General features: G+C 48.1%; 9 protein-coding genes across 9 annotated transcripts; 5 read left to right on the plus strand and 4 right to left on the minus strand.

Annotated features, from left to right (window-relative positions):
- Window positions 1-256: 256 nt before the first annotated feature.
- Window positions 257-1,840, minus strand: FTJAE_4103 (uncharacterized protein; the record flags this gene model as incomplete). The annotated part of the gene is made up of 2 exons (XM_037350474.1): window positions 257-1,439; window positions 1,491-1,840. 2 exons carry the CDS (start codon window positions 1,838-1,840, stop codon window positions 257-259), a joined length of 1,533 nt encoding a protein of 510 aa, XP_037208783.1.
- A 334-nt stretch (window positions 1,841-2,174) lies between these two features.
- FTJAE_4104 (uncharacterized protein) lies at window positions 2,175-3,083 on the minus strand (the record flags this gene model as incomplete). Its single annotated transcript, XM_037350475.1, has 1 exon — window positions 2,175-3,083. The coding sequence occupies one exon, from the start codon at window positions 3,081-3,083 to the stop codon at window positions 2,175-2,177; it is 909 nt and encodes a 302-aa protein (XP_037208784.1).
- A 713-nt stretch (window positions 3,084-3,796) lies between these two features.
- Window positions 3,797-4,727, plus strand: FTJAE_4105 (RTA1-like protein; the record flags this gene model as incomplete). The annotated part of the gene is made up of 2 exons (XM_037350476.1): window positions 3,797-4,450; window positions 4,500-4,727. 2 exons carry the CDS (start codon window positions 3,797-3,799, stop codon window positions 4,725-4,727), a joined length of 882 nt encoding a protein of 293 aa, XP_037208785.1.
- Window positions 4,728-4,931: 204 nt separating this feature from the next.
- On the minus strand, window positions 4,932-6,440 carry FTJAE_4106 (Zn(2)-C6 fungal-type DNA-binding domain protein; the record flags this gene model as incomplete). Its single annotated transcript, XM_037350477.1, has 4 exons — window positions 4,932-5,678; window positions 5,730-5,891; window positions 5,942-6,333; window positions 6,383-6,440. The coding sequence occupies 4 exons, from the start codon at window positions 6,438-6,440 to the stop codon at window positions 4,932-4,934; spliced, it is 1,359 nt and encodes a 452-aa protein (XP_037208786.1).
- A 1,189-nt stretch (window positions 6,441-7,629) lies between these two features.
- On the plus strand, window positions 7,630-11,168 carry FTJAE_4107 (het-domain protein; the record flags this gene model as incomplete). The annotated part of the gene is made up of 6 exons (XM_037350478.1): window positions 7,630-9,242; window positions 9,301-9,358; window positions 9,417-9,456; window positions 10,408-10,583; window positions 10,642-10,990; window positions 11,038-11,168. 6 exons carry the CDS (start codon window positions 7,630-7,632, stop codon window positions 11,166-11,168), a joined length of 2,367 nt encoding a protein of 788 aa, XP_037208787.1.
- Window positions 11,169-13,711: 2,543 nt separating this feature from the next.
- On the plus strand, window positions 13,712-15,337 carry FTJAE_4108 (uncharacterized protein; the record flags this gene model as incomplete). Its single annotated transcript, XM_037350479.1, has 5 exons — window positions 13,712-13,852; window positions 13,899-14,160; window positions 14,215-14,406; window positions 14,465-14,856; window positions 14,903-15,337. The coding sequence occupies 5 exons, from the start codon at window positions 13,712-13,714 to the stop codon at window positions 15,335-15,337; spliced, it is 1,422 nt and encodes a 473-aa protein (XP_037208788.1).
- A 630-nt stretch (window positions 15,338-15,967) lies between these two features.
- Window positions 15,968-17,056, plus strand: FTJAE_4109 (glycerol dehydrogenase; the record flags this gene model as incomplete). Its single annotated transcript, XM_037350480.1, has 2 exons — window positions 15,968-16,138; window positions 16,196-17,056. The coding sequence occupies 2 exons, from the start codon at window positions 15,968-15,970 to the stop codon at window positions 17,054-17,056; spliced, it is 1,032 nt and encodes a 343-aa protein (XP_037208789.1).
- A 1,672-nt stretch (window positions 17,057-18,728) lies between these two features.
- Window positions 18,729-21,074, plus strand: FTJAE_4110 (uncharacterized protein; the record flags this gene model as incomplete). The annotated part of the gene is made up of 1 exon (XM_037350482.1): window positions 18,729-21,074. The coding sequence occupies one exon, from the start codon at window positions 18,729-18,731 to the stop codon at window positions 21,072-21,074; it is 2,346 nt and encodes a 781-aa protein (XP_037208790.1).
- Window positions 21,075-21,709: 635 nt separating this feature from the next.
- Window positions 21,710-22,858, minus strand: FTJAE_4111 (ToxD-like protein; the record flags this gene model as incomplete). The annotated part of the gene is made up of 1 exon (XM_037350483.1): window positions 21,710-22,858. The coding sequence occupies one exon, from the start codon at window positions 22,856-22,858 to the stop codon at window positions 21,710-21,712; it is 1,149 nt and encodes a 382-aa protein (XP_037208791.1).
- Between the last annotated feature and the right edge of the window lie 416 nt (window positions 22,859-23,274).

Raw genomic sequence — 23,274 nt, forward strand, 5'->3', positions numbered from 1 at the left:
TTGGGCTGAATCACGCTGACTAATAATAACATCTAGTAAGATAGTGATACCAATAATAGATATGCATGCGCGGGATAACCAGTTTTTGCGGTCTTATGCCTGTCGATACTTGCGCGAGTGGCTGAAAATGCAGAGCAATACTGATTGTCAGTCAGATTTACCAATTTGGTCCTGCCTAAGATAATTCAAGCATTTACTGGTGGTCCTCAACTCCAGCCTTTCGTCCTTCCATCTGCTCTACCAAGCCTGTCCTGTCTCAAACGCAGGCCAAAGTGACTGGATCAATCGCCAGATCGCGCAGCTTCAGGGAAAGATAGACGGTCCTCCTGTCAATAGGGATCTTGAGAGTTGCGATATAAAAATCCAGCTGCTCTGCCAGAAACGGCTGCTCCTTTACTGTGAAGGCCACGTTATACTTTTGAGCTACTCTTCTCCACTGCTGTAAAGCTCCATCTGCCAAGTTGATCCAGTCTTCAGTTACTCTCCATGTGATGGTAACTTGGTCTTTCTCAAGCTCATACCTGAAAACGAACCCATTCACATCCTTGTGAAACCATATTTCCAGAATCTGGAGTTTTGGCAAGTGCTGAGCTGTAACTGCAGATTCTCTCAAAAGATGATCTATCAGACCCTGGAATAAGGAAGCATTTCCCCATTTTCCCAAAGTTTCATCTGTAACTTCAAGACATAACTGCGCCAGTCTTGAACCGTGTTCCAATTGCTGCGACTCTCTAAGACATTGCATGAAATTCAGTGACTTCGCACAAGCTGGTGGACAGAGTGAAACTAGTTGGCGAGCCTTCTCTGCTAAAGCTTCCGGTAGTCCAGGCGTTACGCTTTTGAGTAGAGCCTCCGACGAAACTGGCGATCTTGGAAAGACGTTGAAAGAAAATCGACGAATATGACTTGGAAGCTGAAGAATCAGATTGTTCCAGGCCTGGAAATAACCCCTTCTATTCCATCGACCTGGTACAGCTTCGAGCCGGAAGGAAGCGACGTTCGTCAGAGCCATATCCAAGATCCGTATCAAGCTTAAACTCCTTATCCCTCTTGAAAATTGATGGCGTATCCAAAGGGTGTGGACTATCGGGACTTCCTTCAGGTTTTCCTTTGTGCTCAGTTCAAGCGGCGTGCCTTGTAGTCTCTGCCAGCTTTGCTCATTCGTCTGCCTATGCCAATTCTTTCCAGGTTCACGCCGATCTCTAGCCTTTTTGACATCTCTGAAACCCCGAACGCTTGATGGACTTGTGACATCCTCTTCTAATTGGAAGTTTTCATGCAGAGCATATTCCATTGATGCTACTTCAAAACGCTTATTGTCGCCTGGTGAGTAAGCAGTGATCTCGAGTATCAATCCGGTGTCCCGATTATTTGAAGGCTCCCAACGGCGGGGCACATTGAACAATTCAATGAGCGAATTGGTAAATCTCTCGTTATTCCTACAAAACACTGTTAGAGACAAGTGAGATGAGAAGATGCATTAATCTCACCAATTCCTGGTGTCATGAGACTCTGGCCTATCGCATTCCCGATAATCATAGTCCTGGAGCTCGACTCTTAAACATAGATAGCGTATATACGACAATCTCACGGCCTTCTCGCCCTCAGTCGCCTTGGAGAGCCGGTCCAGTTGGGAGTTGTCGATCAGAAGGCGTCGAAATGTGATCCTTTCGAAGTAATTTTGCCATTCAGAAGAGACGCAGGCATAACGATTCAAGTCTGTAGCACGATACTTCTGCTTTTCGGCCACATACCCGAAGATCTGTAGTCGAAGCTCTACAGGGAGCGACGACCACTCGTAGGAAATGGGTCTCATTGGGGTAGTGGATGCGAAAGCCATGCTGAAAAGTTTGTATTTCGTAGGACTTTGAGGACAGGGAAATTTTCACGGCGGCTGCTGGTTTTTGTAATAGATCGACGAAAGCTTTGTGTTTTTATGAACTTTGTCAAGGACTGATAATGGAGCGAGAAGTGCTGATAAGGACGCTGATTGCAATTATACGGCCCTCTTGTTGTTAAACTTTAGGCAACACGTGCTCTTACTCGCACAAACCGTGAGTGAGTCATATCAAAACTATAAATCGCAAAGTTTGACAAGATGGACATCAATTAACTGCGAAGACAATATGACTCCACAACTAACTCAACTCAGCCCACTAACTCTATATTCTTTGTTAATCCGCAGGCGCCAACTCATACCAACTCCAAGCCGCAGAAAGCCCATTGGTGATGAGGTCTCCAGTCCACAGCTCGCAAAAGTAAGATGAGTGATTAATAAGAGTGCAGGTATCATCATCAATACAGAACTGCATACACTCTTCGACCGAATATGCTCCACTATAATCTTTGATGTAGTTTTGTCCTCCTCCACTGTATTGTTTAAAGACGCCGCAGGAGTGGTCGGCCGGGAATCCACCAGGGCAGCCTAACGCGGCGGTTGTGGACGTGGCAGCTGCAGTGGTCGTTTCTGTGGTTGAAGCAAGTTCGGCGGAAGATGTTGTGAGTACTGTGGAAGATGCCTCAAGCTCGGTGGTAGCAGTATCAGTAGTGATAGCTGTAGTACCCGTCGTCGCCGTGGTAGCAGTGGCTTCTGCCGAAGTCGTAGGCAGCTCAGGCAGATCGCAGAAACACTCCAAAGAGTACCAAGTGAAGTCGGTATTAGAGCCATCAGTCCCCTGGACTCTACCTCCCCAAAGGTCGCAGTAGACGCCTGGCTGTATAGCAAAAGCAATGCAGCCATCTAGGCCCCGACAGACATCACGGCACTTCGCGATCGTAACATCACCAGACAGTTCAGTGAGAAATACCATGTTGGGGTCCGCGCCGATACCCTTGGTGTCGCAAAGGACACCGGCTGGAAATGGGGTCTTTTCATTGTTGACGCAAGTATAGCCAGTTGAGCTAGGAAGAAGGGTCGTCTCGGTGGTGGGTATTTCTGCAGATGTAGCTGTGCCAGTGGTCGAAGCTGCGTCAGTCGCTGTAGTCTCGGTCGTGATTGTGACAGTTGATGAGGGCTTGCATGGTCCGGCTTGGACCGAAGCGGGAAGAAGCCCAATCACCGCAATGTTTCTAGGGGCGATCATGTCGAAAAAATGGCAAGCCCACAAGGGGGAAGGTAAACGAGTGACGAAAGTTGAACAAGAGCAGAACTGGATCGAGCTGGGCGTTGTTGGGACTTAGGCGCTTGTTCTGTATGCCGATGGAGATTTAAGCCAATTTCCACCGACTGTCACCATAAACAGGCTGGATCAGGGGCTCTACTTAGAGAAAGATTCACATATTGGTATTTGCACAGACCTGAAATCTTTGTTAAGCCTCTTTACAAGCTTGTTTACATTATTGATCACTAGTGAGCTAGCTTAGATGGAACGGTCTAGCCTTTTAGTCCCTTAAGATAAGATAGTAAAGTGATATGACTATTTCTCAAAAATAAGCTTTAATTTATATTAAACCAAGTTAAGAAGAGAATCCCTACCTCTGGTTTGTTCTACTCAGTTCTTATATTAATCTGTTTTACTGATAAATAACCTGTATTAAAATAAGGACATACGTAATACAAGCACTGGGGCTGTAATTAGTAGGGTGCCCAGACGAGCCAGCCAATCACATCAGCCAATATATAACACGCTAAACCAGCTGAAGATCAAGTGGGAACACCACAAAATGCCTGTGTGAGGGTATAAGTATAGCTACAGGGACATCTCAGCTTGTTGTTTAATCCCGTCATCCTCGCCATCAAGCCAGGTGCCTCTCCTTCATCCTTATCGGCCAGTGTTCCAAGCCATCTTCAGCAACCATGTCGACATGCCACGCCCTTGAAGTCCCAAACACACAATGGAACTTCTGTCCCTCCGCAGCCGCCTCTATCCTATTCCTCGCGCTCTTCACCATCACAACCATAGCTCATCTCATCCAAGCCATCCGATACCGATCGCCATACTGCTGGGTTATCATCATGTCGGCCTTCTGGCAAGTCTTCACCTACATCTTTCGTACCGTTAGCATCTACAACCCGGCCAGCTTTGACTACTATGCCACATGGTTTGTCGTCATTCTCGTCGCGCCGCTATGGACCAATGCATTTGCCTACATGGTTTTTGGGCGCATGGTCTGGTGCTATACGCCTGATGGTAGATTGTACGGCGTCAAGGCTTGGCAGTTCGGTTTTATCTTTGTTTTATTGGATATTATCGCTTTTATTGTTCAGGTTTATGGTGCGGCGCAGGCTGCTACTGGAAAGAACAAAACACTTGACGAGAAGCTGGATGCTCTACACATTTATATGGGCGGAGTCGGAATCCAGCTGTTTTTCATTCTCGTCTTCGCCGTCTTCGGGATCCATCTCTTCCGCCGGCTTTGCAGCTCGAACTCGGGCATAGATTCTGGAGCGCAGAAGAGATCTGTTATGAAGCTGTTCTACGCTATGTTTATTGCACTAGCTCTTATTGTTGTAAGTAGACTGAGCCGACCGGTGGACCAAGATATCTAACGAGATCTAGCTGCGAATTATTTTCCGTCTTATAGAATATTCCGAAGGCCTTGACAGTACGATCCCGCGACACGAGGCCTATCAGTATGCGCTAGATTCTCTACCCATGCTGATTGCCTTGGTGGCCTTTAACGTTGTTCACCCGGCTCGCGTTATGGGAAGCAAACAGACCAGCATGCCTAAGTTTTGGCAGAGAAACAAGAGGCATAACGAGATGCAGTTAGGCGATGTATCTTGAGTTTTTCTTGCCGGTGTTACTCTAGATGGCGATACGTTTGGGATTGAGCCAAGCGTGCATTAACATGGACTGAGTAAAGTCAGGTTGTAGGTATTATAGATAATAGAGTATAAATGTGTCGGGTGTTTTAAAACAAGATTTATCTTTTGCTTACAAAACAGAACTTGTATCCTTCAAACTCTCTTACAGATCGCTATACGTTATCTACCATCCAATAACTTCCTCCCATTCTCTATCCTGTTGTTCATATCGTATCATTGCCTGTCTCTCCCCAGGACCCAGCGATACATATACGCTTCTCACCCGCCGTGGACCAGGAACGTCTTTGCAGCTGCGCACCTCTAATTTCTCCTCCTCTGCCTCCATTATTCTTCGTGCGACTCTCCCCGTCAGATGGCTACTCCAGACGCCCTCTTGAGCCTGTCTGGACATCAATAAAGAAATTGCCCTCCGACGAATTGCAGGATCGCGACACCATGCGACTACCACAAACAAAACAGGTACCACTCCAATTTCAAGGTGGAACAGCGGGGCAGTGTCTGTTTCTTCGAGGCCCAGAACCCGGCTGGCACAGCTTACTAGCTCCCCGAAGTCACTGGTGTAGTTATCGAGGCTTAGTACGTATTGGTGGTTGTCTATATTCTCCCAGGGCAGGACCATGTTGAAGTACCGTCGGTGTAAGTCGATGAGAGCAAGTGATCTTTGTTCGGTGGGAGAGAATGGTGGTGCACCACGGGATATGACGTATTTGTCGAATGCTTGGGACCACTGAGAAAATGCAGCGACTAGTACAGATTTTGTTACTGTATCTGTCAATTGTAATGCCAAAATGGCATTAATAGCCTCCCTGGCTTCCAAAAGCGAGCCAAATGTGTAGTTGGTGTTGACCATCATCAACTGTGACCCTGGAAACCAATTTAGGGAAAGCTCAGGCGTTATGTCACCAACCAGCTGGGAAAGAAGAGTTAGCATTCTTAAATTTTCAGGTGCGAATTAGCTTACTAAAGCCACCTGTACCGCAAGTCGATTCAGCAGGGTCTGCGCATGATTAAGGATGCCATCTAGGCCGTTAGCTTGACGATGCTGCAGTTGACGGAGCTGGCTCATCATGCGATGGCCATGCTTGAATAGTCGGATTGCGGTTTCGGTATGTCCCTGCAAGATCTATTCACTGTCAGCCGCGTGGCTATAATCATGATCATTGCCATACCCACCTCGATACAAATAAAAACTAAACAAGAGACCAAGTGGACATGCGACAGCGCGCTGTGAGAAGCATGTAACTCTTTGATGGACAAATTGTAATGCTTCAATGCGAATGGAATCTTATACCCAGGTATGCCATTGGTAAAAGCCTCGTGATATGCCGAAAATGAAACCAGAGCATGGGAAATGCTAGGCTCGTACTGGGCAATCTGCAATACGTTGATCCCCCAGAACTCATCAGGGAAGAAAGATGTCAGTTGAGACAGAGTGCGCTCGATGAAGAATTGGATAGAGCGCGCTTCCTGGGAGTTACCGTATCCGGCAATAACACTCTGTATCGGTGGCTGCTGTTCTACTGCTGCTTCTTCGTAGCCGTCACAGGTGCGACCGGTTGATGTGCCTATAGGTTCTTAACGTTCTAGTTGCTCAGCGCTCACCAGCGGCCTTACACTTTACACATGAGGGTCGTGCCTCGTCACATTTGACACGACGGACTAGGTAGATCATGTAAGCAATCTGTGCTAACCCCTAGTTCTGGTGACTCACTCCTGCAGCGTCCATTAATACCCAGCACAGTCTTCAACAGGGTGGACTCACCTGCAGGTCAGGCAGCCAGACCGACTTCTCTGCGACCTGGCTCGCACTCGCTGCCCCGGCTTTACCTTTGTCATTGATACGTTGTGTTTGTTGATGTACTCGTGCAGAAAGGCCGCCCGTGAAATCGTTTTCATATCTCAGCTATAGATAGGCTTGTAGGTTCAGGTGGAGCTGCCCAGACGAGCCAGCCAATTAAATTACCTATCGTTAAGCTCTTCCCGGTTAAAATGTCAAAGAGCCTGAAACAGTCTATACCTGCTTGAGTTTAGTCTTCTACTTCAAGAATCCAATTTCAGCATAAACATTTTAAACAACATGGCAGCGCCGGCTCAACCGTATTTAAGGATAACTCAGCAGAATCGATGTTTTTTTATCCACTGCATATTGGGTTAGAGGATTTATTCTAGGGGCAGATAGTTTTAAGAGGCTCCATAGAACAGGCTTTTATATCTACATTGTTGTACGAGTCCTTTGTTGAGAACCCTCTTTCAGGTGAAAGTGGGATGCGGGGTGATTGCAGGGAGTGTAGCCAATGAGCGGTGGTGAATTTCCTCTTTTACTGAAAATGGGACTGATCATAAGGATGTAGTAGTTGGGAGTGAATATCGGTGTGAGTCCGGCAGATCATCGGATCCGGCGGATCACCGGGAAATCCCTTACCCTATGGCTTGTCGGGCGTGGGATCCATGTGTGCGTGATTGGCTTAGATGCATGTCATCTGACAGCAACCATTGCTGCCCAAAGCCTGCTGTGTAAGCCGCCGTTGAAATCTTTCCGATGTAACAACAGAGCATTCACAGACAACAAACCAAATAGGGTTCCTATCTGTTTTAGTTCCTTTACAAGCACATAAAGCAACTGCTGCAACTCTGAATACTCATATTTACAAGCAGCAAAATCTGCAATGAATTCTCAATTATTATCACCCCGAAAAGGGTTCTGTCAAGACTGCTCAGAGCTTGTCGCCACAATACTCAAAGGCGGTGGCACTTTCAAGCCAACTAGTTTATGCCCTGGCGAAAACAATTCTTGGGATTTGTGGCCTGGTTGCTGCGACCTTTGTATCGTGATATCTTGGACTACATCTAGGGGTCATACAATGTGGACACCTTCTATGGAAGATGAGCACCCTGCAGGTATGGTCCGAGTCACGCTCAAGTGCGGAATTCACCACAACCAACCAGTAGTAGCCGGCTTCGAACTTATTTCGCCCCGCGGATCATGCTACAGATTTTCGATCTGGTCCGATGGTGGAGAAGTCAGGCTCCCTAGGGATTTAAAGACTAAGACAGACCCCAACATTGACTCTAACTTGACTTCGCTGCCCATTTCTTGTAGTCGACCATTAGATACAGAATATGGTGAAAGGCACTTCGATTTGGTCCGGTCTTGGCTCAAAATATGTCGAAATAATCATAAATCATGCAAGATCGATGCTACAGAATTGGCGGATGACAGTCACGCAACGATTCTACCAACGCGTTTAATCGATCTCGAGCACATGCCAGATAGGGTTGTGGCTTTGGTCAACACAAAAGGGCGTAAAGGAAAGTTCTGTGCCCTCAGCTACTGCTGGGGGAAAAGTCAACACAAAACCACAACGAAAAAGACAATCACGCAGCACGAGAATGGAATTGATATTGAGGACCTACCGCAGGTTTTCAAGGATGCATTTCGGACGACACTCGAAATTGGACTGCGTTATATTTGGATAGATTCCCTCTGTATTATCCAAGACGATGAAGAAGACTGGAGAGCAGAAGCAGCTCGTATGTCTCAGGTATACTATAATGCAGATCTTGTCATAGCCGCTGCAGGAGCTTTAGATCCGACAGAAGGTTGCTTCTTAAACAGAAGAACGCCAAGCCGTCCAGCACTTCAGATAATCACTACGACCAATCCCGAGAGAACGGCCCACGTCTGGGTACAAGAACACATTCAAGGAATTCTACCTTCTGATGGGCCTCTACAAACGCGGGGGTGGACTTTACAAGAGACGCTTCTAGCTCGACGTTCCTTACACTTCATGCCTGATGGTATGCATTGGCAATGTCGAGAACTTAATACGAGCGAAAGGTTTTTTGGGGAGTCTGTTGTTCTGGACCGTCACTGGCTTCCCATTTTAGAAAACTTCTCAGAGCGCGAGCTATCCAAGAAAGAGGATCGTCTATTTGCCATCCAAGGTATGGCAAATGTTATCAAACAAGAGATTCCAACCAGTGGAGATTACTGTAATGGGATATTTTCGTCTAATATACCAGAACAAATCCTATGGTCTGTGAAAAGATATCTTGGAAAAGGTGGGCCTTGGGATGGCGCCCCTACCTGGTCTTGGGCTCATATCAGTGGGGGAAAAGCCTTCTGGTTTACTAGAGGCGAGATCAAGGTAACACTGCAAGCGCTTAACTCACGAGTATGGACGGCTCTAATAGGGGAAAATGTGTTGCAATTCTCGGGCTACGCCTCAGTCTTCAAACTTCCCAAGCTTTTGACACCACCAGAGACAGCCACTTGGCCAGATATATATGAAGCTGCTGTAATCGATACTATGAAGCTTCGTGCGGGTAACATACACACCATGGCTTTTTCCTATAAGAGGGGAAGTAAAGTATTTGGATTTGCTACACTTGATGACGGATTCAAATTTGAAGTCACTGCTATTTTCTTGGCCGAGAAAAGTTGGCCAAACATACAACTAGAGAGGAAACACAGGTAAGAATCTCTTTATAGGCCATACCTGGATTAACCTAGATACTGACACTATATGTAGAAACCAGCTATACAGAAATACCCAGTTCCCTGAACTTCCCAACCCACCAAGTCGCGCAGTAAGTGTTTGAGGAAGTAGAAAGAAAATAACCGACTCTCTGCTAACTGATTATAAAGTTGTACATCTGTCTTCTTTTATGTCCTTCTCCTAATCCTGGTATGTTTCAACGAGTAGGGATGGGTTTTATCTTTCAAGACCCCCAGGTAATTGCAACACAAACTGTAGTTCACATTATATAACTAGCTTCATTATTTAGTTTCTTTACTAGTTATATAAAGTTCCTAAAAAGCCTAAGTAATAACTTATTTTAAAAGACTACTGTACTAAATGCCCTCCTTATAAAAATTTCTCAGAAGACAATAGCTACTAGATAAAGCAGAGGAACATACTGTAAGGCTGGGCTATTAATTATTCAGTATTGATGATCCGGCTTTGTTTTTTATAGTAAAAGTCGAGTATGAATTGGTCTCATTATAAAGATTAGACTTGCACTGTCAATCAACGGACATCACGCTGGCCACAGTCGGGCAACCGTTTAAGAAAAGCTGTACCAGCATAACTGAACCGGAACCTTTAGAATCAAAATTAAATTATTATAACAGGTTTTTCATGAATTCATGTTAGTTGGGGCCAGAAACCAGCTGCTATCTGTTCCGTAGTAGGGAGATTTTGTTAGTTTTACCTTACTCTTTCAATCCTCGTTATACAGAATCATAGCCTGAGCGAGTTAGACTAGGAATACCTGCAAACATCTTATTAGAGATTCAGTCAGCGCCTGATTTGTCAAAACACTCCTTGGCAGGTAGGTTCAGCTCACGAACTAGAGGAAGACTATCGATTCTCCCAGATGTTCTGGGCAAAATTGACAGAGTCTAATTTTTCATAATTGACATCAATGCCAGATTTCTTTTATGCTCTTGGTCTTTTGTTTTGCCTTCTCGCTGCACGCTTCATATTTCGCCCTTGTCAGCCACGATACATTGCAGGTTTTTTCTTTTAGCTGTCGGCTTTGCCACCGACGCTGTTTTTGCTAGTCCGTGTAAACCCCAGGGTACAAGTGAGTTTCAATCCCCTTGACACGTGGTGGCTGCTAACGGTGAGGTTTAGCTTCCGTAGTGGCGACACTAGATGTGACTAGCACTGGTGAGTCGTCTGTAACAGCGGTCATAGAGGATACAACCACTACCGCAGCTTCGGAGACAACAGCAGAGGATGCTACCACTACTGAAGTGCCTGTCCAAACGATCCTAGAGACTACAGCTACCGCCAATACTGAGGCAACAGTGACATCAGAGGCCGAGACATCAGTCGCACCGACCTCACAGGTTGAGACAACTACAGATGCCTGTCAGCACCAGTACCGCACCAGCAGCCAACCCAACCTACGCCCTACGCGCCAACGGTGGAAACCTCACCAATCAGCAGCCCCAATCGAACATCGAGCTGACATCCGCCCTTATCTTCGATCCAGCCTCCCCTATGACAGGCGGCGTTCGAACATTCACCGTCGAGCCCATCACCGGCTGTCTCAAAGATGCCAACGGCGAAGCCTACGTGTGCGCCTACTACGAAGGATCTCGCGGCATGTCCCCTCCGCCTGTAGTCGGGTACTGCAATCCCAACAACACCAGCCCCAACAAGTCATCCGATTACCTGAAGTGCCATATTGATAGTGGCGCTCTTTCATGTGGTGTGCCCAGGACTACTTGTGAGGGGACGGTTTGTACTACCCCGTAGGAAATGATGTTTATGACAAGTTTTTCACCGACGCAAATGGAGCTATAGGAGACAAGAGTTATTTCTGGTATATTGGAACTGGTAGCCCTGTTGGTATCACTCCTTTCTCGATAACTGTTGCCGAGATGTAATAGACTGCTGCTTGCCTTACTGAACCTTCAGTTCAGGATGGATTTTCTATGGATACAATGACGAAAACACAGATCCCCTGCTTTCAGTGACACGGGTATTGCCATCTGTCGATCTATCTGCTGATAGAACTATTCACAGCTCTCTATACTCAATTAATTCGACAACGTATATCGTAATAATAGGAATATATTAATCTCTACAGATCTATCGCATAGAGGGATTTTAGTAGATTTGCAAAGTCAACTTAACTGTCGACAAAGATAAATATCTGCTCAATGATACCTCCGCGATGGACCCGTTTAAGACAAGTCGAAGCTACTATTTGACCAAGAGTGTCTGCTATTGGGCGACGGAGACCCCTTTATCATTGCTGAGGTTAAGATATCTCGAGCTCCGGTATGTATATGAACGATTTTATTCGAAGCGGCTGCGAAATTATGACCTGTATGTTCGTCATGACCGGATATGTTTCGGCATCAGATTAGTCTGCAGAAATAATCCAAAAACAGTATTCTTATCCCCTGATGCCGGCTTCTATACCCGCCATGCTCCATCGCCACTCTTCGGGAACCAAACCCGCGCTTCATCGGAATCAACACGTTATCTTATCTCAACATCGCTATGAGTTTATCAAATTGAACCTGGGCGAGGTAGAAAGTTCTCAGAACAGCATCCAGGGTGTCAACTGTGTGAAACGTTGAGTGGAGGAACCTTGGACGGATACTTATCCGATTGGCAAAGCCAAAGCCCCTGGTATCTCCATAACCATATCGATGCAGTCGTCCGTTTCCGTTCTGTTCTGAACCAGCGGCTCAAATTGGTCTCAGCGTTCTGGACGGCAAAATTCTTAACCTATACGGTGCTCGCCTCACTTTCCACAACGCATCTCGAGCCGAAGGAACTTGGGCAACTCTGAGGAACGTGCTCTTATCATCAGTCGGCGGGCCCGGGGTCCATAATATACTCCCTATTCGTCGCGAGACATTCATACCCACTGAGGGTATTCTTGCCGTTTTGTTGCTGGCGATGGATTATTTGACTTCGCTGGCAGCACGTTTATGCAAATGTGCTACCCTCAATGAACGGGAATAAGATTGTTGATCAGCGGGTGTCGGGAATGCCGAAAGCTTATGCGGCTGATGACGACATGATCATCGAGAGATAAGCGTGTTACCCCGGTGCAGAACCATGGTAGCTGAAATGCTAGACATCTCGTATTACGATCAAGGGAGCTAATGGTGTTTCGCATCGGGATGATTCCGCACAGCGTTGCATTGCTATCACGAAGTCTATCATATCATTGCTTACATGGCTCTCTGCAATAAGCACTCAACGTAAATTATTTCGCCAACACAGCAGTTCTGAAGGATATAGTATGTTCAAGAATGGAGAACATATGAGTATAACGTCCCCAGACCGTGTCGGTTGCTCACTGTATGATATCCTTATGCAATCTATAACTCGGTTCTCACAACTAAAGTCCGTTACGGGCCACGGCATCAACCCCCGAGGACCCTTCCAAACAGAGTTACAAACTTACAAACTCGACATTTCCCAACCCCCAAAATCCCCGCCAAGATCCACAGAAATTCTCGAAGCATGCAGCCGAGCCTTCCAGAAGCATTCCCTCCGAGGAACAAACTCGGGATTGTCAGGCACAACACAAATGCCTCACACTGCAACTTGATAAACGTGGCAAATATGCCTCATTCTTTTTTCTTTCGTCGGTGGCAGCGATACTTGTATCAGATGACCGCCACGGCGTCGAACCCCGGCGCTAGCGTGATCGGCTCTCAACGCCGTGATACCGAACCCAGGCTGATCGACATGAACCAAGGGGTGTAAAGTGGATATGAACTTTTTTTTGAGCGTTTTTCCATGTATTTTCTCCGAGATGCCGTGATCTTTGCGTATTAGACGGTTTGGCAACAGGGCGAGTAATGAACGGAGGGATGATTACGGATTAATGATACCTGACTTCGGCTAGACTTGCAAATGTCTCAGAGTGGATAAATTATCTTGACAGAGAGTTTGGGAATAGAGTTTAGGCTTTTATCAGTCGTCGGCATTATTTTATCTGTTTACATGGTGTTGATAGACGATCCTCCAAGGAACAATGCAAATAGCGATAACGCATCTCCAGTATTATCATCGTTAAAGTGAGACATGAGATACAGCAATCTATTCCAAAAAAAGAGATCATATCACGCAAAACTCAATTGGTCAGAATATCTCACCGAAGACGACCTATCTCGACCCCCAGGCCCCATCCGTTCAACTCCACCAAGACCCTCCCCAGGCATGGAAACGCCGGATGATATTGACATGGAGTCATAGTGGAGCAGGGCGCGAGATACACGATATAATCCGGGGTAATTCAATTTCTCGTAGTCATAGAAAGGGTCGGATTTATAAGGCCATGACGCTCCCGGCTCCATCTTCCCCAGATTCTTGCACCCCTTTCCAAACTCTTGTCCCGTTCTCCATACGTTCACTTACCGTTTTATTCAAAGAAACGTTTTGTTAAAAAAGATATCTCATCATGGCGAAGAAGGAAGAACTCCCTCGTGATATTGAGGGCGTTGATGATCTTCAGCGCTCGCCGTCGAGATGTACACAGGAGGGAACGACGATTGACGCTGTTTTTGGTGAAGTTTCAGAAGATGGACCTAACTACCGCAACGTACGAAGCCCGGTCCGTTTTCTTTACAAAGACTAATTAGATTCAGGTCGGATGGATTGCCACTGTCGCACTCATGACAAAAACACAAATCGGCCTTGGAGTCTTATCGATTCCCCAGACCTTCGACGCTCTAGGCCTCATCCCCGGAATCATATGTCTCATCGTCGTGTCAGCAATCACAACATGGTCAGACTACATGGTCGGCGTGTTCAAGCGAAGGCATCCACAAATTTACGGTATCGATGACGCGGGACAGTTGATGTTTGGGCGGATTGGTCGTGAAGTCCTTGCGACTGTCTTTATGCTATGTAAACATCATTCCTCCATGAATATTGGTGGCTGGGGGTGCTGATGACTCGCAGACTGGATCTTCGTTGCTGGCTCAGCGATGCTCGGTATCTCAATCGGTCTCAACTCGGTCTCTACACACGCAGCCTGCACAGCTGTCTTCGTTGCCGTGGCAGCTATTCTGGGCTTCTTCTTTGCTAGTATCCGCACGCTCGGCAAGATTGGCTGGCTAGCGTGGATCGGACTCGTCTGCATCATGACGGCCAGTAAGTTCAAGCCCCCTTTCATCTCACGAGATACAAGTTGAGTAACACGAGAAATTAGTCTTTTGTGTCACTGTCGCTGTGGGCGTGCAGGATAGACCTGCTGCTGCGCCGCAGGGAGGACATTGGGAGTCTGACTGGAAGCTCGTCAACCATCCTAGCTTCGTTGACGGTATCACGGCTGTATCGTCGCATATCTTTGCGTTCTCGGGTACACCTGCGTTCTTCCAGATTGCTGCTGAGATGCGCGAACCAAAGCACTACACTCGCTCGCTGTTGACCTGTCAATCTATCGTGACAGTCACGTACATCACCATCGGAATCGTGGTTTACTACTACTGCGGTTCTTATGTTACGTCCCCTGCTCTCGGTTCAGCTGGCATTCTCATGAAGAAAGTATGCTATGGATTCGCCCTACCCGGTCTTATCGTGACTGCTATGCTTATGACTCACGTGAGTGTCTCCCTGTCCTCTCAGTGACTTATACTAACATGCCAAGATCCCCGCCAAGTACATGTTCATCCGCTTGTTGCGCGGTACAAAGCATCTCAACTCCAACGGCATCGTGCATTGGGGTACTTGGTTAGCATGTACGGGAAGCGTAACCATCATCGCGTATATCATCGCTAGCGCCATTCCTGTTTTCGGCGGCCTGGTGTCTCTCATCGGAGCTCTTCTCGGCACGTTGATGTGCTTCCAGCCATATGGCTGCTTCTGGCTTTATGACAACTGGCACAAGGGCAAGACTGAAAAGTCACTCAAGTGGTGTCTTATGGTTTGCTGGAGTGTCTTTGTCATCGTGGCTGGAACCTTTATGATGGTTGCCGGTACCTACGGGTCCATTGTTGGCATCAACAACTCGATGAAGGCTAATGGGGGATCAAGCCCGTGGTCTTGTGCTGATAACTCTAACTCTGGCTCTGCTGGTCACTAAATGGCTTGAGCCTTGGGACATAAATCTCGGGCCGAAGATGGTGGCTGAGATGCACTCGAGACTGGCCTCTTGAGTGGCTTTGAATGTGAAGCGAAGGTGTTATTTTGAGCCAGAGGCTTATGTACGAGCTGTGCGGGCACATTACTGGATGAGCTGTCGAAACGTCAGATGCATTTGGAACGGTCATTATAGAGTGTAACAATGAAATATCACATAACAATAGAATACCCATTTCTTTTTCTTCATCACTTAATGTTAAAATAATCATGACCTACCTACTGAGGTCAGTGAATGCAAATGAGGTATACCCTCAAGCGATGACAACACCATCCTCATCACCAAACCTGAGCTTAATCAATGAATTATATCTGTTTATAATGACTTATCACGATAACGTCTTCGTGAGTCACATGATGCCATCACCAAACCTTGTGCCCCCAGCCCCATTGTCATCGTCATCTCGGCTTATGTAATGACATCATTGAACCCCTGCAGTTCCGTGCTCACTCCACTAACCAACCGGAAGCTCGGCTTGCGGCAAAAAAAAAAAAGAAAAGTCACTGATAATTCTCCTCATTACGAGTCATCACCTTTTCACCATCATCCTCGCTCATTCTCACAAGAAACAAAATGAGCTTCGTAAGGGCGTTTTCGTTCCTCACGCTGGTGAGCGTCGTTACCTATACCATTCTCTCAGTGGCCACGTCACTGAGCGGCGGACCCCCCGCTGTGCAGACGGGGAACGAAACCCACCCGATTCCGGCCTTTGGACTGGGGACTTGGTTGGCTAAGAAGGGAGATGTGAGTTCGAATACGAGGTCCGCGATGAGACTGCAGTAGGTGCTAATGGGAGTATAGGTTGCGCATGCAGTGGAATATGCTTTGAAGGCGGGCTATCGCCACCTCGACGCTGCTGCTATCTACCGAAATGAGGATGAGGTTGGGCAGGGCATCAGGGCTTCGGGCGTGTCGCGTGATAAGATTTGGGTGACGAGTAAGCTTTGGAACACGGACCATCGACCTACGCTCGTGCGCAAAGCCATTGAAAAGTCTATCGCCAATCTGGGCGTCGAGTACCTGGATCTGTACCTCATTCACTGGCCCGTCGCTTGGGTTCCCGACACTAAGGACATTGACAATGACACGTCTATCGTTCATACCTGGAAGGCGATGGAGGAGCTTGTACACGATGGATTAACGCGCAACATTGGTATTTCCAACTTTGCGCCGAAGGATATAAAGACCATTCTTAAAATCGCCACCATCCGCCCTTACGCGCACGAATTCGAAACACATCCCTATCTGCAACAGCAATCTTTCGTCGATTTTCACACCAGCGAAGATATCAAAGTCATCGCATACTCACCACTCGCCAACACAAACCCAACTTACAACCCCGACATCCCGAGCATCCTCCACGATGAATTCTGGACGAAACTCGCCGCTAGCAAAAACGCGACGGTGGCGCAGACAGTGTTGGCGTGGGGACAGCAGAGGGGTACTGTAGTGATTCCCAAGAGTATGCATGAGAAGTACATTGATGAGAACTTTGGATCGCAGGACATTACATTTACGGAGGGGGAGTTGAAGGAGGTGGCGAAGAGGGATAAGAAGTATAGGTTCTTGAACCCTGGGAAGGATTGGGGCGTTGATTTGTTTGAGGGTCTTGATGGGGGGTCGAAGAAGGAGGAGGAGGAGGATAGAAATGAGGACTTGTAATTTGATCGGACTAATAGACGGGGGATATTTTTAGATGATATTATTAATAAGATACCAAACCTCTCGGATATACGGATACTGGGCTCGTGATCAGAGCGTCTATGTCTCGGCAACACCATCGTGATTCTGCAGGCATACGCATGGGACAGATGAGTCTAAGAGGAGAAGGTACTTCAAAAAATGCGTTGCCCCCAAATGAAGCATGTTGTGGCAGAAATTTGAACATTAGTACTCAAATGATGGGTGAACTAATGGCTGATTTGTTGGATAAATCTCACGTTTTCAGCTTTCGACAAAACGACGAGAGAGCGAGGGACAAACATCTCCGCAGGTTCCTCCATAGATGTTCAAAGGAATTGCATCTTCAGCTATAACAAATATTTACAGACCATATTCTGTCGAGAAAGTCTGCATTCGGGAGTTGACCGTCTCCTTTAGGGTAATCAAAGCGATCTAATCTCCTAGAGTTTCACAGCCACAGTGAATACAACCCTGGCAGTTCAATCAGGCGCAGCGCGAAAAGCTTCAACGTAACAACCAACTCTAACCCAGACCAACCAATTGGTCAAACCCTTCCGCCAAAAGCAAAACTTGTCGAGAGTTTAGTTAGGAAATTGGCATTTCCTGCACGACTCGCACCATTCAGGGTCCAACCCTGCGCCACTTCACAACACAAGTCTAAAGCAGGTCAAGAGTCATGATCAACAGGCTCAATACACTTAAATCTCGCCTCGTGGCATGCATTCAAAATCCAAGACATGATCTCCCAGTCCGTTATTCTAGCTTTGTATCCTTGGCGCGTAGGATCTACGGGTACCTTGGTCCACTAACCCCCTGTTACTCTCAAGGCTAGAGTCGTAGCCGAAGTCTGCGCCCTGACGAAGGAACAGAGATGAATGGCTCTGTTTACGCAGCGGGCGACGAGGTCATTCTAGACTGTGAGGTTAGTCGGATGATAAATCAGTATTGCCGTTGTCCCGTGGCTTATCGGCTCTTGGACCCTCTTGTCAAATTTTGTCTCAGTTCATAGTCATCTCGCTGACCGGCAGTTTGCATGTACGCTCAGACCTCAACTGAACCACGGGAAAAAGTAAAAGCTCCTTGCGTACGTACGTCTCCCTCCCTACATCCGACGTCAGTCTACAATCTCGATACTGTCGAAACCATAGAGTATACGACGATCATAGTATAACAGATCAAATCCTCAACCGGGATGAGAAAAGCCACTCTTATCCATCATCCTGTTTCAACGGTCGTGATCACCATAGCCTCCCGAAACAAAACATGCTACTCCTATTCGTCAACACGTGGAAACATCTCCATTAAAAAGTCTCCGAGGTTCAGACTAATTCATCCCGCGTGCCACGCAACTCCACATGTCTGACAGGAGAATTCCCCGATGGAGTAAAGCGCACCGCAAGGGTGTTAAATAGCGATCGCCGGATATAATTGTGACCGCTTTTCAACTCCCGCTTCACGAGGTGACATCGTCAAGGAGATGGTTCGACCATTTTGAGCACTCTTCCTTTAAAATGCTCTGTTTCTGCTCGTAGTTTATTCTTCTCTAGTTTTCTGCACTCTTTTTTTAACCCAGTCACTCTCTTTTCACTCATTTATTCGGAAGCGTTGCTCCAACGCTCCAGTCACTCATTTAACCTTTGTTACTTAAAAGATGCATTTTTCTAGTTTGATTCCCGCTTTGGGGGGTCTCGTGGCTGTTGCCACTGCCTCGCCTCACCTTCTCGGCCTCGGTCTCGACGTCGATGTCTCGCTTGGAGGAGGAAAGGGCGCGTCATCCGCTGCTGACACCACCTCCAAGGGCCTCGACCTCGTCCCCACCACTTCTGCCACTAGCCAGAAGAACGGTCTTTCTTCATGCAACTTGGCCAACAGCTGGGAGAACCATGTTCTCTTCGACGGTATCGCCGCTCCTGCTTCTGGCGCTGCTGCCGCCATCAAGCTTGGTCTTAACCTTCCCAATGCTCAGATCGAGGGTGAGGCCACTCTTGAGCTTGTGAAGGATTTCCTTACGGAGCCTCGTGTGCGTATTGGTCTTGGTGCTATTAAGGCTTACCTCGAGCTTGATATTTCTGCTTCTGCTGCTGTTCACGAATCCATTGAACTTTTCGCTTCTTCTGCTCTTCAGCTTGAGGTCCCCGGTCTTCTTGAGGCTGAGGCCGGTGCTGCTCTCGCTCTTGATCTCGTTGTTGGTGTCGATGCTGCTATTGACCTGTCCGCTGGTGTCTACCTTTCCTTCGGTGAGGAAGCTTTCGTTGAGGTTTCTCTTCTCACCAAGGAGATTGTTGATGTCTCCCTCGAGGGTCTTGTTGCCAAGGCTCTCCCCATTGGCGTTGGTGCCGAGGTCGACCTCTCTGCTGAGGTTTCCCTCACTCTCGGCCTCCGTCTCCGAACTGAGATCGATCTTTCTGCCGAGCTTGACATTCCCGTTCTCGACATCGAGGCTGGTGCCAAGATTGCTGTCTGGGTCAGCCTTTTCGAGTACACTGCTGTTCTCGTCAACACCGACAGCTGCGTCGTCTCCGTCGATGAGCTCATTGCTCTCACTCTTGGTCTCGCTGTCGAGCTCAACGTGGAGATCGGCGACATTCTCGACCTCAGCCTTGCTCCTACTCTGACCGTCACCCTTGCTACTGCTGCTCAGGCCAAGGTTTGCCAGCCTAACCGCGGTACTCCTGGTACCTTCATCGAGAAGCAGGGTGGCCCTTCTACCACTCACACTCAGGTCGTCTCTTTGTCTACTGTCCCTGCTGGAGGTTCTGACACTACCGACTCTGCTCTTCCAGATGCCACTGGTTCTGCTGATGCCTCTGGCTCTGTTGACGCTACCGGCTCTGCCACTGCTGACTCTCCTGAGACCTACCCTGCTGGTGCCGAAACTACTGGCTCTGGCTCCGGAGCTTACCCCATCCCTGGTTCCGGTTCTGGATCTAGTGCATCTGGCTCCGAGACTTACCCTGCTGGTGCTGAAACTACCGGTTCTGGATCAGGTGCCTACCCCATTCCCGGTTCCGGTTCAGGATCTGGTGCTTCTGCTGGTGCCGAGGCCACCGGTACTGGCTCCGGCGCTTATCCCATCCCTGGCTCTGGTTCTTCTTCCGCTCTCGCCAAGCCCCAGACCACCGGTTCTGCTGCTGCCATTGTCCCTCACGGTAACGGTACTACCACAGGCGATGTCACCAGCACCGTTACCTCCACCCACGTCTACACCGTGACCAGCTGCGCTGCCTCCGTCATCAACTGCCCTGCCCGCTACACCCAGAAGGTCGTCACCTCCACCATCATCGAGAGCACCTATGTCTGCCCCGCCACTGAGACCGGTGCTGTCCCTGCTACCACCACCGCTCACTCCACCAAGGTCCACGTTCCCGTCACCACCATCACCGACACTCTCACCACGATTGTGCCTTGCAAGACCCGAACTACCAAGACCTTCCACCCTCCTACTACTCCCCCTCCTGCTCCTACCGTCACCATCGTCGACACCACCACCTACTGCCCCGAGGAGGGTAAGACTGCTCAGCCTTCCAAGGGCCAGTCTACTTTCCAGGTCGTGACCACTGCTTCCCCTAGCACCAAGGCCTATGAGGTTCCCAGCCACGCTGCTCCTACTACCGAGGGTGAGGAGAAGCCCACTGCTGAGGTCCCTGTCCCCGGAAAGCCTACCGCCGGATACCCTACTCCCGAGAAGCCCACCGGTGGCAAGCCCGTCGCCCCTCCCGCTCACAGCGTCCCCTACCCTCCCAGCAACGGAACCGTCTCCACCCACGTTCCCGTCTACCCAGCTCCTGTCCCCACCACCGCCGTTCCCGTGGCTCCTGGTACTACCGCTGGCTACGCTCCCCCTCCCGTCGTCTCTCAGCCCGGAGTTGTTCCTCCCGCTGCCTCGACTCCTGTCGGCACTCCCGTCCCTACCACTCCTGTTCCCGTCAGTGGTGCCAGCGTGGTTCGCACTGGCTTCATGCTGGCTCTCCCAGCTGCCCTTGCTTTCTTCATGTAGATGATAAACGGTTAAGATTACAGGATCTATGTATAACATTTAGGCGACGGGACTTGGATTAGCAATAGTTCATGGTTTCTTTAATTTTTAATATTACTATGTCAACCAATTGGTGTCTTCTCGTGTGATTGTTTACTTTCCGCCACTGTAGTTTTGTGCTAAACCTGTCATTGCTCATTCATTCTGTCCCAATTTAACAAGAACGCTCTCTAAGTCGCGCCTTGGTGGGCTATCGGATGTCAATTCAAGCCTCGTATTCCTGCTGGTTTGTTGACGCCTTGTCATATATGGGAAATGCAACCTTCGAGCTCTATTTAAGTAACGCTAATTGAACCTTTAAGTGAGGAGTGCGTGGTCCGTCTCTTTCGCTATCAAACCTCGCAGCCAATCTTGGTCTCGGTGGCCCACAGTACAGTAATCTGCTCGACTACCCACGATGATGGACTTTTAGTAAGGGTTTACATGCGGGAAAGTAGTACTAGACATCACTGGGGGTAGATTGATCTCAATCACTGAAATAAAAAACAGAGTGGTGCTTATAACTAAATTCTAACCTCCTCAACATCTTCTGGGACATGATAGTCTCCAATTGGTCCTTATTCTGCCATGTCTCATCCTCATCATCTCATGGCTTCTCAAACTCTGTGATCAATGACAAGCTTCTCGCGACTCACTTTCCGATTCCAAACATCACGAATACCTTGAATCCCTTCCTCCACTCCCTCCAAGACTCTAAACCTCGGCGCCTCCCAATATTGCTCATGGTTCTCAGCCAACCAGTGCATACCCTGTTCAATACGTTTCTGCCACTCGATGATCCTATTCTCCTCCCGCTTTCTCTCCTCAGCGCTTCGATCTTGAGCATCAACTGCAAAGTCAACTTGCTCAACGACCCTGACGCTCAAAGTAAACTTCCAAGTGGGGTCCTTCTTTACAAGAAGAGTTGATACCAGACGGAGTTGTTCTGAGGGTACGTTGGGATCACAGCACTGGCGGGACAGAGCTGGTGAGCTTTGATCGTACTTATACTCCAAGGCCTTTTCTTCTTCGGGCGAAAGACCTTCAAAGACACCGAGACCAGTGCAAACGGTGTCGAAAACAGTCTTCAAAGATTTGCCAGACTTGTCTAGATATGCACGTATATCCTTCACGACTGTTGCACTTCGATAGTTAAAGACATCATCCGCACCAAGCCTCTTCAAAGCTTCGTGATTCTGAGGCGAAGCTGTAGTGATAATGGGACTGAAGCCAGCTGCCTTGGCAATCTGGATAGCAGCCTGACCAACAGCACCAGCACCGCCCCAAATAAGAATCGGCTTATTCTTCGGATCGTCGCCAGTGATGCCAGCAAGTGGGAAGCCATAACCCGCCACATTGAACAGAGCATCAAAGGTCGTTGCACTGCCAACGATAGATGTTACAGCGGTGATGGGATCAAGATGCGCAGGCCTCTCAAAAGCCATAAGTGGTTCCGCTAAAAGGAAGCTCTGATGAGCGCCGAGATAATTGGGTCGGTGATCATACGGCAACGATTGACCAAAGATTTCTTGGCCGATTTTGAAGGGAGATTCGGGTCCGACGTCTCGAACGATGCCGGTGTATTCGTAGCCTGCGACGTATTCTGACATGTTCATGTATGAGTGACGAGTATCAGCGGGATTGATGGCAGAGTACTGCACTTCTACGAGAGACTGTGCTTTTTGCGGGATGTATGGCTCTTCGATTGTTCGGAGTTCATGTTTGCCGTTTGCAAGCATGTAGATAGCTTTATTTGGGCGATTCATATTGTTAATTTCTGTCAAGAAAGTGTGTAAATTCAATTTGATAGACCAAAAAGCTCACGTTCTTCAGCAATCGTTAAATAATCTAGCATAACGTTGCTTGATGGGGTCAACCTTGACCAATCATTTCGTGCACCATGGAGGTGAAACCCTGTATTTTGGCGACCGGAAATTCCGTTCGCGTTCGCTTGGCGATAACGTTATACGTTACGAAACAACTAACCCAAAGGAGTCTCGACAGCGCCTTGGATTGACGCGAGGAACGAACCGAATTGCGGCATTGGACGTTGAATTAATAATGCACTCTGCGTTCATCTTATCTAACCGTCGGAGTGTTTACATAAGCTTCTTATTCGTTCATCTCAAGGCTGTCCATTCTCAGTGCGCTTTTGCACCTCGGGGAACTGACTATAGATAAT

Source organism: Fusarium tjaetaba (genome assembly GCF_013396195.1).
Source record: "Fusarium tjaetaba strain NRRL 66243 chromosome Unknown NRRL66243_c0000077, whole genome shotgun sequence".
Classification (NCBI taxonomy): Eukaryota; Fungi; Ascomycota; class Sordariomycetes; order Hypocreales; family Nectriaceae; genus Fusarium; species Fusarium tjaetaba.